Genomic DNA, 15,892 nt, shown 5'->3' with positions numbered 1-15,892 from the left:
CCCTTCCTGAACAGAGGAACAACATTAGCTTCTCGCCAGCCCTCTGGGACTGTTCGTCAAGGCCCCAGCAATCTCCTCACTTACCCCTCTCAAATACATCTGGCTTTACAGACTTATACCTTTTAATGCACTTCAAGAGATCAAACATCACGCCTTTCTTCATCTCAAAATGCCCTACTTTATTAGCTTCTTCCACCCTAATCTTATTTTCTTCCATATCCTCCTTCTGAGCAAAAACTATTCATTTAGAATCTCACCCACATTCTCTGCCTCCAAGCACAAATTCCCTCCTTTATCATGAGTGGTCCTATTTTCTCCCTCGTTATCCCCTTGTTTCTCGTGTATGTCTACAATGCCTTGGGACTTTCTTTAGCCCTACTTGCCAAGATCATTTTATAGCTCCTTCTTTCTCTCCTAACTCCTTGCTTGAATTCTCTCCTGACTTCTTTATATTCCTCATAGGGACTGTCCAATTTTAGCTTCCTAAACCTTAAATATGAACATAGAACATTACAGCACAGTACAGGCCCTTCGGCCCTCGATGTTGTGCTGACCCGTCATACCAATCTGAAGCCCATCTCACCTACACTATTCCATGTACGTCCATATGCTTGTCCAATGATGACTTAAATGTACCTAAAGTTGGCGAATCTACTCCCGTTGCAGGCATAGCGTTCTATTCCCTTACTGCTCTCTGAGTAAAGAAACTACCTTTGACATCTGTCCTATATCTTTCACCCCTCAATTTAAAGCTCTGCCCCCTCGTGCTGGCTATCACCATCCCAGGAAAAAGGCTCTCCCGATCCACCCTATCTAACCCTCTGATTATTTTATATGTTTCAATTAAGTCACCTCTCAATCTTCTTCTCTCTAATGAAAACAGCCTCAAGTCCCTCAGCCTTTCCTCGTAAGACCTTCCCTCCATACCAGGCAACATCCTAGTAAATCTCCTCTGCACCCTTTCCAAAGCTTCCACATCCTTCTTATAATGCGGTGACCAGAACTGTACGCAATACTCCAAGTGCAGCCGCACCAAGTTTTGTACAGCTGCAGCATAACCTCTTGCTTCCGGAACTCGAACCCTCTATTGATAAATGCGAAAACACTGTATGCCTTCTTAACAGCCCTGTCAACCTGGGTGGCAACTTTCAAGGATGCTTCTATTTTACTTCTGACTAAATTCTCAACCTCCCTCATTGTAACAAGGTTCCTCCCCTGACCATCATTGTCCTTCCCCCTTACTAGAACATACCGGTCCTGAACTCTCCCCAACAGGATTTTAAGCATCTGCTCCCACGATAAGACATTCCACTCCCGCACATCCCAGATGTCCAAGTTCTTTTAAGGACCGCAACTTTCCCCCCACAGTGATCGAGAACGCCATTGACCGTGTCTCCCGTACTTCCCGCAACACATCCCTCACACCCCGCCCCCGCCACAACCGCCCCAAGAGGATCCCCCTCGTTCTCACACACCACCCTACCAACCTCCGGATACAACGCATTATCCTCCGACACTTCCGCCATTTACAATCCGACCCCACCACCCAAGACATTTTTCCATCCCCTCCCCTGTCAGCTTTCCGGAGAGACCACTCTCTCCGTGACTCCCTTGTTCGCTCCATACTGCCCTCCAACCCCACCACACCCGGCACCTTCCCCTGCAACCGCAGGAAATGCTACACTTGTCCCCACACCTCCTCCCTCACCCCCATCCCAGGCCCCAAGATGACATTCCACATTAAGCAGAGGTTCACCTGCACATCTGCCAATGTGGTATACTGCATCCACTGTACCCTGTGCGGCTCCCTCTACATTGGGGAAACCAAGCGGAGGCTTGGGGGCCGCTTCGCAGAACACCTCCGCTCAGTTCGCAACAAACAACTGCACCTCCCAGTCGCAAACCATTTCCACTCCCCCTCCCATTCTCTAGATGACATGTCCATCATGGGCCTCCTGCAGTGCCACAATGATGCCACCCGAAGGTTGCAGGAACAGCAACTCATATTCTGCCTGGGAACCCTGCAGCCATATGGTATCAATGTGGACTTCACCAGTTTCAAAATCTCCCCTCCCCCCACTGCACCGCACAACCAGCCCAGATCTCCCCCCACCCACTGCATCCCAAAACCAGTCCAACCTGTCTCTGCCTCCCTAACCGGTTCTTCCTCTCACCCATCCCTTCCTCCCACCCCAAGCCGCACCCCCAGCTACCTACTAACCTCATCCCACCTCCTTGACCTGTCCGTCTTCCCTGGACTGACCTATCCCCTCCCTACCTCCCCACCTACACTCTCTCCACCTATCTTCTTTACTCTCCATCTTCGGTCCGCCTCCCCCTCTCTCCCTATTTATTCCAGTTCCCTCTCTCCATCCTCCTCTCTGATGAAGGGTCTAGGCCCAAAACGTCAGCTTTTGTGCTCCTGAGATGCTGCTTGGCCTGCTGTGTTCATCCAGCCTCACATTTTATTATCTTGGAATTCTCCAGCATCTGCAGTTCCCATTATCTCTGAGGATTTTAAACAATTCCCACATGTCAAATGTGGACTTGCCTGATGACAGCTCCTCCCAATTAACACTCCCCAGCTACTGCCTAATACTGACATTATTTGCCCTGCCCCAATTTAGTACATTCCCGCGAGGTCCTGACTTATCCTTACACATAGCTATCCTAAAACTTAAGGGGTTGTGCTCACTGCTTCCAAAATGTGCTCCCACTGAAAGGTCAGTCACTGGGGCTGGCTCATTAGCCAATAAACAGCCCAGTATGGCCCCTCCTGTAGTTGCGCACTCCACATACTGTTTCCAGAAACCCTCTTAGGTGCACTTAGCAGATTCTCCCCTGTCTGAGCATCTTGCTGTAAGGGAGTCCCAATCAATACCAAGGAGATCAAAGTCGCCCACTGTGACAACTCTTTTCATTGCGTCTTTCTATGATCCACCTACACATTTGTTTTTCAACACCTCATCAGAGTGATTGCACATATCTTACTTTTAAGCTGTACCCGTTTTGCCTAAGTGAATGAGCCCCTCAGAATGTCATCTCAGAGCACAGATGTAACATTCTCTCATATTAGTAATGCAACTCCTTCACCTCTCTTACCTTCTTCTCTGTCTCAACTATAACAATGAAACCCTGGAACGTTGAGCAGCCAGTCCTGCCCCTCTCTCCAATCAGGGTGTCTGTCATGGCCACAACATCACAGTCCCATGTACTGATCCAGGCTATAAGCTAACCTGTCTGACCCATAATACTCCATGTGTTATCAAACTTAATCTTGTACAGGATGGAAAGATTGCTTCTTAGTCTACATTTTATGAAGAGGCAACCCATCTTAAAATTGTTAACATAGCTACGTAGTCAGCAACACCTGTTGAAAAAAACATTTTATTTAAGTCACAAGTTTTCCCCAACTGAACAAACAGGCCCCAGGTTAAATCGTCCAAAATTTTAGCTTCAGTTTCATTAACACAAGTACAATTCAGATCAGAGTAGAGTGCTTCTCACGGCTGTTGGCTTGCTTCCTTAGCCCTCAGCTCAGTTTGTGCTTGCTTAGATGTTCACAGCTTCTCTACTTTTCCTTGCCTTTGTATGTAGATGCTTCATTCAGAACCTACAGATACTTCTGGCTTGCTTTGCATTTTAACACTGACTAAAAGCTAGCCTGCTTGACACTCTTTTTCCAGCAATGATCAGTCAAGGAGATGGACAGGCTACTGTATGGTTTCATGCTACATCATTGTCACACTCTCAACATGTGCTAGCAGCTTAATGTGGCAAACACATGTCCATTCTGTTGAAACACAGGCAATCTCAAAATCTAAGAGGAGTTAGTTCAGTCAAGAGGAACTATTGACAGTTTTAAAAAGGTGCCACCACAGGTGGTCAAAGGATCATCAGTCCAGATGGCTGGACACTGTCAGTTAGCTGTTTGGTTCAGACTTCTGTATCGTTACAGCCCAAGGAGCAGGCCACGCACAAGTCCTGTGCAGGGATTAGTGGTAAATGAGTCAGGGAATTTCCCAGAGATCAGTCAGGGGCCTGGCTCTTCAGCAATTGACGCTGTCCGTCTAGGTCAACTGGGAGGGGTTGGACATGGTCACTCCTGGGGATCTATCCACTGAAGATCAAGTGGGTTATTCGGGGCACTGCTAGGGAGAGGACATTTGAGGAAGTGAATTCTGGGATTTGGAGGCAGCAGGCTGCATGGACGATAATTGTGAAGGGGAGTAACTCAACTCTTGGGTGGGAGATGTAGAGTATGGGAGGGAATGGAATACTATAGAACGGTGGTCAGTTACCCCACCTTTAGCTTGGTGAAGGAATAGTCTGTCATGATGTTTGGAAAACTAAGCTGTAGCCTTGGGTCTTGGGGGCTTTAAATGAGATGACAAGTTTTTGGAGTTGGATGAGCAAAGGGAGGCAATGACCTTATGGTATTAACACTGGACTGTTAATCCAGAGACCTAAGTGATGTTCTCTATACCCAGGTTTGAATCCTGTTATGGTAGTTGTTGGAATTTGAATTTGATTTAAAAATCTGGAATTACAGGTCTAATGATGACCATGAGCCCATTGCTGATTGTTGAAAAACCCCATGTCATCTAGAGAAGAAACCTGCCATCCTACTGAGCTAAATGTGACTCCAGATTCTCAATGTTGCTGACTCAACTACCTTCTGGGTACCTAGGGATAGGCGATAAATGCTGGCCTTAGCCAGTGATACCCTCATTAAAGAATTACAAAAATAACTTCAATCCAATGGGGTTTACAGGGACTGCAAGACAGATAGGAATGTGAATGTTTGCGAGTGTAGTAGGGGGAAGCAGTGTCATCCAGAACAGGAGACTGAGGCCCAGACTCCCCTTGTGAAGCAGTAGCGCATTGCCTTCCATCCTCCTCCAAATTGCAAATGTACAATGGAAATGAAAAATGGCAGCACCCAGTATTTTTGTTTTGTCTGAGGGAACAGGTACCATTTGAGTAGTGTGGCAAGCCCTTCAAGGAGCAATTACATGAATCAGGCACTCTGCAGATATTTTTAACCCAGACTGAATCTCCTAAATCAGCCAAGTGAACCTCCTGCAATGTTGAAGAAAATCCTGACCTGAGGACATGTTTGATCATATTCGAAATCCTGTAATGGATGTGAAGCAGACGTCATGAGAAGTCAGCTGTTATGTTTCAGTTCCAAAATTCACCAACACATTCAGAGGTCTAACAGATTGCACAAAGTCCCAGAGCTACTTTCCTCACATCTTCAATGGTAAAATATTCACATTACCAAGAAAGACAGCTTTATACATAAAGCTATGTTGGTTTGTGGGGGTGTGGTGGAGAATGCATTAGTTATGCTCATTTTTCCTATCGCACTAACAGTCTCTCGCTTCGTGTACGACATGGATTGTGCAGCATTCACCTAAATCAGGCCTACTTTGTAAAAGATCAGGTATAGAGACATCCTGCTGCCCTGCTTGTTGGGAACTTCCATGTGCTAATGTTTTGAGAATGTTGGTTTGTGGGTGCTGTGACTGCAGACTGATTTGGGTGACTAAGGAGCTGCTTTAATTCTGATCTTATCCACATTGGCTCAGTGGACCCAGGCACAATAGTTGTTGTCTGTCAGAGACACCTGGAAACCCAGGACCAGCAGCAACCTCCAGTGGATGTGGAGCAGCTTCCTGATGAGCTTCCAGTTAAATGTTCCTTGATGGTGCAGAGAAAGTGCTGGAGTATATAGTCAGTCATTCTTCTGGCTGGTGCCCTGAAGGGATTTGTAAGCATACAGTCAAGGATGAGAGTTTAGGAAATCTATGTACTTGAGCAAAGGAAGAATATACTTCAATTAAAATAATTCAATGTGTCATTAACTATAGTAAATTTACTGTAAAATACTGTTGTAGTTATTGTAAATAAATGATGTCTCAAGTGAAACAGGCATTTGGAAATTATCCAGTTTGTAATATTATAAATTTTCTAAAACCTATGCTGCCCAGGACATCTTTTGTTAAGCACTGAATTTTAATATAGAATAAAAATTCTCCTCCCTATTTTTGCAGAAACTTCCCAGTAAATTCAAGAAAATCTATTCAGAATTTGAAAGCTTGATGGTATGTATGTTTTAACCTTTGCAGTGATTTTAGGTGCATTGATAAAGATAAGGTTATTCTATTCCAGCACCACACAGATCCAGAAACTTTGTGGTCAAGTTAGTACCTTTATTACATCAGAATCAGAATCCCTACAGTGTGGAAACAGGCCCTTCGGCGCAACAAGTCCACACCAACCCTCAGAGCATCCCACTCAGACCCATCCCCCTATAACCCACCTAATCTGCACATCCCTGAACACTATGGGCAGTTTAGCATGGCCAATCCACCTAACCTGCACATGTTTGGACTGTGGGAGGAAACTGGAGCACCCGGAGGAAACCCATGCAGACACGGGAGAATGTGTAAACCACACAGACAGTCGCCTGAGCCTGGAATTGAACCTGGGTCCCTGGTGCTGTGAGGTAGCAGTGCTAACCACTGAGCCACCGTGCTGCCCCCAGTGCTTCTTTAAATCCTCAACCCAGGTCATTCCTTGCTAAAGTCCTCTCATCCTGCTCGCATTATTTCTACACCATTCCCATTCCATCCTCCTCATGTAATTCCCCTCATGCCGTTCACATTATGTCTACACTGTTCACATTCCATCTTTCCTTTGTCACTGTCACACGCATATCCACCTTGCCTCCAAGCCAACTAGTGCCCCCATACTCCCAAACTGATGCAGATTTTTATTCTGCAAATCTGATCCCGATCTGTGTGCATTATATTTATGGCTTAATAGTGTTTGTTGCATCTTCTGTACATATTTGGAGAAAATGTAACCCCAAAAAACTGAAGTTATGTCACGTTACACACGAACAAGAGTAGGCCACTTGGCCGTTTTGAGCTCGCTGTGCCACTCAAGATTGGACTGATTTTTAACCTCAACTCTACATTCCTGTCTATTGCCGATTTTAATCTTTCGTATCCTTGGTAATCAAGAATCTATCTATGTATTTAACATGCTCATCATGCCTCAATCTTTCACAATCAATGAATATTTTTGAGGTGTCCTTTAGGCATATACAACTGCAAATCTTTATGTAACAATTTACCACAAACAATATTCAGGTGGCCAGATAATCTGTGTTGGAATATTGGTTGAATGTTAGTGAGACTTTCTAATCGTCCTGAAATAGCATTTTAAGATCTTTCACATATTGAGGGCTGATATGTACGATACTAGCCGTTCTACCACTGCACTAGATGAAAACCTGGATTATGTCCTCTAGTCCAACAACTGCACCTCCCAGTCGCAAACCATTTCAACTCCCCTTGCATTCCTTAGACAACATGTCCTTCCTGGGCCTCTTGCAGTGCCACAATGATGCCACCTGAAGGTTGCAGGAACAGTAACTCATTCTGCTTAGGAACCCTGCAGCCCAATGGCATCAATGTGGATTTCACAAGCTTCAAAATCTCTCCTCCCCCTACTGCATCCCAAAACAAGCCCAGCTCATCCCTGCCTCCCTAACCTGTTCTTCCTCTCACCTATCCCCTCCTCCTGCCTCAAGCTGCACCTCCATTCCCTACCTCCTAACCTCATCCTGCCCCCTTGACCTGTCTGTCCTCCCTGAACTGACCTATCGCCTCCCTACCTACACTCACTTCTACAGGCTCCATCCCCGCCCCTTTAACTTGTCTGTCTCCTCTCCACCTATTTTCTCCTCTGTCCATCTTTGATCCGCCTCCCCTCTTTCCCTATTTATTTCAGAACCCTCTTCCCCCTCCTACTTTTCTGATGAAGGGTCTAGGCCCGAAACGTCAGCTTTTGTGCTCCTAAGATGCTGCTTTGCCTGTTACGTTCATCCATCCCCACACTTTGTTATCTTTGAAACTTTCTTAATGACCTTTTTAAGTGTGCGTGAAATATTGTTACTGATCCAGCACAGGAAACATTATGCTGCAAAGATCAGTGTGGATATTTAATTTTCTCAAGAAATAAAGGCTTTTTTAAAGGAATAGCATATTTTGTTGTTCTTCTACCACCTGAAAATCATGGTTTTGAAAATTCATCTTTGTTTAAAGTTATATTATTTACTCTATACTTATGCAAGAAATTGTATTCTACTTAATATAAACCTATTGAGAATATCTGCTGTAGTCAGTTAATCAATAAATGCATATTAAATACTAAACAATTTTATATAGGATCCTTCCAGGAACCATAGGGCATACAGACTTACTGTAGCTAAACTGGAGCCACCAATCATCCCCTTCATGCCTTTACTTATAAAAGGTAATTCAGTCATGCTTTCTTCCTTTTGCATTGCAAATGTTTTTTATCAAGCTGTTAAGCACAGATTGTTTTTATTGCTTTAATAATTTCATCCACAACAGTTAAATAAGAACAAGCAATAATTATAATACTTAGCTAGAGCTGGTTAAAGTCATGTTCCCTAATTAATTTAATCAGTTCAGGAATGTGTGAAGAACGTAATGCCAGCTTGAGGTCTTTTACAATTGGAAGAAATTGTTTGCTGATTGCCTCTTTCTTCACAGACATGACATTTACACATGAAGGCAACAATACGCTCAGGGATAACCTCATCAATTTCGAAAAAATGGTAAGCTTCAAGATGGTTTTTTTGGGGGGAACCACAGAGGAATTTTCAGTTTCCTGAAGGTTATCTGTTTTGACAGTTTTAAAAATGTTTTGTTGTTTTAAAGTGTAATTTCTACAGTGCTGTATGGTGTTATTTATCCTAAATGCTGTAACATACCATTTCATTCTTTAGATGGAGAATATTCGGTATCTAATATTGCAGATTCTAGATTAATTTCTCAACTTGCTTTTTATTTTCTGCTACCACCAACTTCACAAGCACTTATTTGGGCTTTTCAGATTGGGTTATACTGATGAGATAAAATGAACGGGGAGGTGAGGAGACCAGTGCAGGAGACGTGTAGGTTGTGAACTCTAGGAGCATAGGCTAGTTGGATCATATTTTTGTAATATGCGTTCTGTGTAAAGGTCAAGATTTTATCTGGCTTGATGTACATGTAATGCCTGTCAGGAATTTAAAATGTGATACCCCTCAAGGAATTGTCTATATTTTACAAAGTTATATTTAGTATTCAAATCTGCTGATTTTTCTCTCCTGTCTTGCCACCCCCCTTGTTGCATACTATCAGTTAAACTTTGTGCTGCCGTCTCATTTAGGTGCTTTCTCTATCGGAAAGAATGTGCACAGGTGAATCAGACATTGGGTCTAGGCCCGAAACGTCAGCTTTTGTGCTCCTGAGATGCTGCTTGGCCTGCTGTGTTCATCCAGCTCCACACTTTTGTTATCTTGAATCAGACATTGCCGTTTCTTTGCTCTTGCTTCATGTTCCACTGAAATCTGTACCGATTCTGAAACAAGTTTCTTTTGAAGATGAGTGTCATTAGGCCCACTGACTTGGCAGAATGAATCTTATTAAAATCCATATACGTTAGTGGTTCTCTTGATTTCAATTTTTCTTTTTCTTTTTGTTTCAGCATATGATTGGCAACTCAGTAAGGACAGCCAGACACTGCAGAAGTCAACCCTTCAGTAAGTCAATATTCTGTGAATATAAACTGAATGCCAGGTATTCAGGGGTTCATGTCCCTGCTATCTGATTTTTAACTCTTAAATTTATGCTTAAAGATTCCTGGAGCTAGAAATGATTAGATCCACACTCATAATAGTAATGATATTTACAAATGCTGTTTAAAACTGTGTACTCCAACTGGTGGTGACTAATATACTTAATCTACCACATGTGCCAATGAATCCTGCATTTTGAGAACAGGCTGCTACTCTGTTCCTGAAAGACTTTATAAGTTAATTTCACAGTAAGAACTCCACTGAATCAGCATAACAAACTTTAGATCTCTTCTCCTTTGATCTTGGGATTAATTTGGCAATCCCATCTGTCCGTACAAACTATTTTCTTGTCAAAGAAAGGTGCCTTATTATTTTACAATCTCTTATCATTTCTCAAATGATTCAGCAGATGAATGTTTTATCCCCTTCACTCTATTTTTATTGTGGCCTAATGATTAATGCAAGTTATAGAAGATCTGATGCCAGCATTTCCCAATTCTAATTTCCATGAATGTACTTTGGCCCAGTTATAAATTTGTCAGTTTCAGCTAATTTTAAATGTTTTTGCAATATACTTATTATGTAACCTGATGTGTTTGTGGGGATAAGTGTGGTTTGAGAGAGAATGGGCCTCATGCATCATGAATTTCAATGAGATACATCCTGTTTCTGTACTGAGCTCATACCAGTCCCTCAATTTAGAAAAAGAAATGGAAAGAAATGAAATTATAAAGTGTATTGAATTTCTTCCCAGCCTTTGGCATTTCTTTCTTTTGAAGAGAAATTATAAAGATTGGCACAATTCTCCCTCAACTGTTTTATATTTAAGGGAGTCCTAAATGTCCAAAGTGGTAACACTATACCCAGAAGTAATATTTGCTTTGTGTCCACTTCAGGCAAGTTTTTAAAAGGAGAAATCAGACCAGTCGCCCAATAGTATTAATGATTTGAGGCTCAAATCACTTTTGGCCAATTTCATTTGAATCACTTCAGCAAATTGCTGTAGCTCAATAATCACTGATAGGCAGTTTGCTATTAACCAAGTGTTCGGGGAGATCTGGCTGTACTCCATTCAGCCAAGCCAAAAGTAAGGGTTTAAGTGAGCTAGGACTACTAAACAACTGAAGCAGGTAGAGAAAACAATTGTATTGGGAATCGACTGCTTTGGAATCCCAATTTGAATATTTCAGTAAGGCTTCTGCCTGTTTTGAGTGAGATCACTGGCTTACTTGTGGTCTTTGAAAGTTGCGTCAAGTGACTTCAGGCAGGCAGAGTGTATTTTTTAAAAATAAAATCTCTGCCTGTTGTTCCACTTTTCAGAATGAAAAGGAATGCTAGGCAGCTGCAATATCCTTCATTCAATCAATGGAATTCAGAGTATAATCATCTCCTTCATTATGGCATGGAAGGTCTGTAGCAGTTACTCTGACAGAAGCAAATATGCTGTTTGTGCTTCTATTAATAGAAGGAAAATATACAGGATTTAAAAAGTCTAACATTTTCCATCCAAACCAGTCCCAAAGATGAAAAAAAATCAATCTTCTACTTTCTTATACCCCTCAATCACTCTTTCTTCCATTTTAAAGAGCTTTCCTGCTGCTTCTTGAATGTCTTGTAAATACCTGCCTGCGTCGATATGTCATTTTTTTTGTCATTTCTTCAGCTAACAATATTTTTCTTTATCAGATCTAGATTCATCACTTGCAAACAAGAACCATCAGGATGTCCGTGTATATGTTCGACAGCTTAATGTAATTGACAATCAGAGAACTTTATCACAGATGTCTCACAGGTTGGAGCCACGGCGATCCTAATAGTTTGTCATGAATGCACTGCCATAAAAGAAAATATTTATTAAATTTCAGCACAATGGGCGCTCTGTGGTTTGTTAATTATTGAAACTGGATGATAAGTATTCATCTCAGAGGAAGACATTCTGAATGCTTTAGCCCACATTACAGTTATTATACCTGCCTTTTCCAGGATTTAAAGTTCGTGCTGTTTCACAATGACCAAAACACCCTCACTATGTTATTACATTTGGATAATTAAAAGAACACCATTTTCTTTTATCCAGATTCTTGAGTGTACAATGAAGAAGAATTTGTGCCAAGAATTTCCCTGTATGTATTTAAGCACAGTGAATTGATCCTTAAATCTTAAAACAATTTTCATTTGTTCAGATTCTAATAAGCAGTTGTTTTGTTTCAAAATGATGGCACAAGATATTTGATATTTTTACTACTTGTTGCCTCTTTTTAAGGTATTTCTAAACTTTCCACATTAGATCAAAACTTGGAAAACAGCACAAACTGCACAAGATAAAATTGTTGAACGATTCCAGCATTTCTTGTAACTTTTTTGTTAGTATTGTAAGCAGGCTTTAATCTTTTAATATAAAATCACTGTAACATCTAATTCTGACTGAATATAGGCTTTTCCTGTTTGCTGAGAAGGTGCTTCCTCCAAGTGTTGGTTGTCTCCGGCAAATATTGACATCATGGTGTGAAAGCCTGCTGTGATTGTCAGTAACACACTTGTTTAATTAAGCACCATCCAACTAATTAGCCTCAAGCACACCTCTGACACCACAGTCTTATTTTTCTACGATGGTTTGTAATTTCTGCTGTCCCAAGAAGTAACTTTCAACTAAAGATTTGATTTAGAAATTGCACAATGAGTCCAGAATGTGCTAAATTCACTTTATAAAATTGCAATCACATCTGTCCCTGTCCATCCCCATCCCTCTTCCCTCAAGGAAGCATGTCCCCAGGCATTTGAAAAAGGTATGAAACATCATGCTATTGTGACATGCGTCCATACTGTTACAGAAATCTGGGAACCCCCTGAATGCTGATTATTTGTTTTAGCACTGTTAAGCAAGTACAAATAGTTTATTTTAAATACAGTCTTGGTTAATACATTTGTCAGTGACAGTTCTATAATTGATAATGTGCCAAAAGTGTTGCTGTTTTTAAGTTATTGTTTCAATTTAATTTAAAAGTTGGCCCACTGACGACTACATCAAGTCACATTTTTGTTTGAGTTCAAATTTTCACTGCCTTGTATTCATTGTCTATAAATAATGTTATTATGTGTACAGTGACTAAATGTCTCTAATGTTCGCACGAGTAAAACAGATGTTACAATGTACACTGTATGCTATGTTTTCCCCAAGTCAAATAAATATGCTGTTTCTACAAAATATCTGCTTTTCTTGCAAACTGGTAATAAATAGTTGCTCTGCCATTTCTCAACACTGATTTAAAATGTTAGGTCAATTAAATTCTCTTATCTAATACACAAAATATACTGATTTGCCTGTCTTGAATGCACTTTATTTCATCAGTTCAAGGAAAATGAAGCAAAAACTTGCGAATTCTTTTTCACTCTGCACATTCTTAGCAGTTCAGATATACCACATATACATAAGTTTGAATAGGACATGAGAATGGAATTGTTTGAAAGGAAATGATTTATTTGCCTTCCAAACAATTCAAAATAAACAGACATCCTGATTTTCCAAATGTTAAGTAGGAACCAAAAGTAAGTTCAAAAGTTCCAGCATGATTATTTCAGTTGTTTTCAGATTTAAAATCTCAACTTTTTTTTCCCCTTGTCACTGTTTTTTTCCCTAAGCACTGATTAGCTCTGGCCTCACCCTTCCTCTGTTTCCATCCAGGCATGCTCAAATAATCGAACGGAGATGGTGCGGATGGCATTAGAGCAGAAGCTTCTCTCAGCTACTTGTTGCAATATCATGTGTTCAATGTTACTCCCTGAATTTGTGAACATATTCATGCTAATAGCCTGAAAAAAAAACTTGCATGATATTAGAGGCTTTTGTTGGTGAAATTTTGATCTAACAGAAAGCCATACATGTTAATGAATGAAAATAGCTCCATGTTTGTACAAGTTTTTTTAAACATAAGAGACTGCATTCATATAATGCAATTTTTAATAGTCACCTGCAGTATTGGTCTACACTGATGGAAAAATAAACTTTTAACAAAATACAAGCTGAAATGTTTTTACAAAACTTGACTTTTCTGCCAATCGTAGTTAATTGCTGTTCACCTGTAATGTCCTCGTACTCAGGTTAGCTGTACTAAAAACTAATAGTTTGTCCAAACGTATGCCTATGATAATTGGGCAAACTCCAATAAGAGAGATAACAAAGTGTGGGGCTGGATGAACACAGCGGACCAAGCAGCATCTTCGGAGCACAAATGCTGACGTTTCGGGCCTAGACCCTTCCCTTCCCCCTTTTCTGATGGAGAGCATTCTGAAATAAATAGGGAGAGAAGGGGAGGCGGATCGAAGATGGATAGACAAGAAGATGGGTGGAGAGAAGATGGACAAGTTAAAGGGGCGGGGATGGAGACCGTAGAGATGAGTGTATGTGTGGAGGTAGCGAGGGGATTGGTCAGTCCGGGGAGGACGGACAAGTCAAGAGGGCGGGATGAGATTAGTAGGTAGGAAATGGAGGTGCAGCTTGAGGTGGGAGGAGGGGATCGGTGAGGGGAAGGTCAGGTTAGGGAGGCGGGGATGAGCTGGGCTCAGCTGGTTTTGGGATGCAGTAAGGTGGGGTGGGGGGTGGCGTGTAGATTTTGAAGCTTGTGAAGTCCACATTGATACCATTGGGCTATAGGGTTCCCAAGGGGAATATGAGTTGCTGTTCCTGCAACCTTCGGGTGGCATCATTGTGGTACTGCAGGAGGCCCAGGATGGACATGTCATCTAAGGAATGGGAGGGGGAGTTGAAATGGTTTGTGACTGGGAGGTGCAGTTGTTTATTGCGAACTGAGCATAAGCGTTCTGCAAAGCAGTCCCCAAGCCTCCACTTGGCTTCCCCGATGTAGAGGAGGCCACAACGGGTACAGCGGATGCAATATACCACATTTAGAAGATGTGCAGATGAACATCTGCTTGATGTGGAAAATCTTTTTGGAGCCTGGAATGGGGGTGAGGGAGCAGGTACGGGGGCAGGTGTAGCACTTCCTGTGGTTGCAGAGAAAAGTGCTAGGTGTGGTGGGGTTGGAGGGGAGTGTGGCGCGAACAAGGGAGTCTCGGAGAGAGTGGTCCCTCCGGAAAGCAGACGAGGGTGGGGAGGGTAAAATGTATTGGGTGGTGGGGTCGGATTGCAGATGGCAGAAGTGTTGGAGGATGATGCGTTGGATCTGGCGGTTGGTGGGGTGGTACGTGAGGACTAGGGGGATTCTGTTTTGGCGGTTATTGCGGGGATGGGATGAGAGGGATAAGTTGCAGGAAATGCGGGAGACACGGTCGAGGGCGTTGTGTACCACTGCGGGGGGTGGGGAGGGATGTTGCCATCCTTGAGAAACAAGGACATCTGGGATGTGTGGGAGTGGAATGCCTCATTCTGGGAGGCGATGCAGCGCAGGCAAAGGAATTGGGAATAGGGGATGGCATTTTTGCAGGAAGGTGGGTGGGAGGTGGTGTATTCTAGGTAGCTGTAGGAGTCAGTGGGCTTGAAATGGTTATTGGTTTCTAGGTGGTTGCCTGAAATGGAGACAGATGTGTCCTGGATCCAGATCCAACACATCATCCTCCGACACTTCCGCCATCTGCAATCTGACCCACCACCAAAGATATTTTCCCTCACCACCCTCTTCTTCTTTCCGGAGGGACCACCTTCTCTCCGTGACTCCCTTGTCAGCTCCACACTCCCCTCCAACCCCACCACATCGGGCACTTTCCCCTGCAACCGCAGGAAGTGCTACACCTGCCCCCATACCTCCCCCTCACCCCCATCCCAGGCTCCAGAAAGACTTTCCACATCAAGCAGCTGTTCACCTGCACATCTGCTAAATGTGGTATACTGCATCCACTGTACCCATTGTGGCCTCCTCTACATTGGGGAAACCAAGCAGAGGCTTTGGGACCCCTTTGTAGAACACCTCCGCTCGGTTCGCAATAAACAACTGCACCTCCCAGTCGCAAACCATTTCAACTCCCCCTCCCGTTCCTTAGACGACGTCCATCCTGGGCCTCCTGCAGTGCCACGACGCTGCCACCCGAAGGTTGCAGGAACAGCAACTCATATTCCCTTTGGGAACCCTGCAGCCCAATGGTATCAATGTGGACTTCACCAGCTTCAAAATCTTCCCTCCCCGCACACCCCTGCCCCCCACTGCATCCCAAAACCAGCCCAGCCCAGCCCGTTCCCGTCTCCCTAACCTCTTCTGTCTCTCACCTCCGTTTTCT

At 43.0% G+C, this 15,892-nt stretch overlaps 1 protein-coding gene across 7 annotated transcripts in view; it reads left to right on the top strand.

The window, feature by feature from the left end:
• The window catches only part of rapgef4a (Rap guanine nucleotide exchange factor 4a), a 264,085-nt gene extending 251,196 nt beyond the window's left edge, over window positions 1-12,889 (top strand). For all 7 annotated transcript variants that reach the window (XM_048535123.2, XM_048535124.2, XM_059647221.1 and 4 more), the window contains 5 exons: window positions 6,060-6,110; window positions 8,244-8,331; window positions 8,595-8,659; window positions 9,574-9,628; window positions 11,351-12,889. In XM_048535123.2, coding sequence (XP_048391080.1) covers window positions 6,060-6,110; window positions 8,244-8,331; window positions 8,595-8,659; window positions 9,574-9,628; window positions 11,351-11,478 — 387 coding nt within the window. In that variant the 3' untranslated portion in view covers window positions 11,479-12,889. The remainder of the gene's footprint in view (window positions 1-6,059; window positions 6,111-8,243; window positions 8,332-8,594; window positions 8,660-9,573; window positions 9,629-11,350) is intronic.
• The last annotated feature ends 3,003 nt before the right edge of the window (window positions 12,890-15,892 follow it).

Source organism: Stegostoma tigrinum, chromosome 7 (assembly GCF_030684315.1).
Source record: "Stegostoma tigrinum isolate sSteTig4 chromosome 7, sSteTig4.hap1, whole genome shotgun sequence".
Classification (NCBI taxonomy): domain Eukaryota; kingdom Metazoa; phylum Chordata; class Chondrichthyes; order Orectolobiformes; family Stegostomatidae; genus Stegostoma; species Stegostoma tigrinum.
Note: the sequence above shows the minus strand (reverse complement) of the source record. Positions and strands in the feature narration are given on the sequence as shown.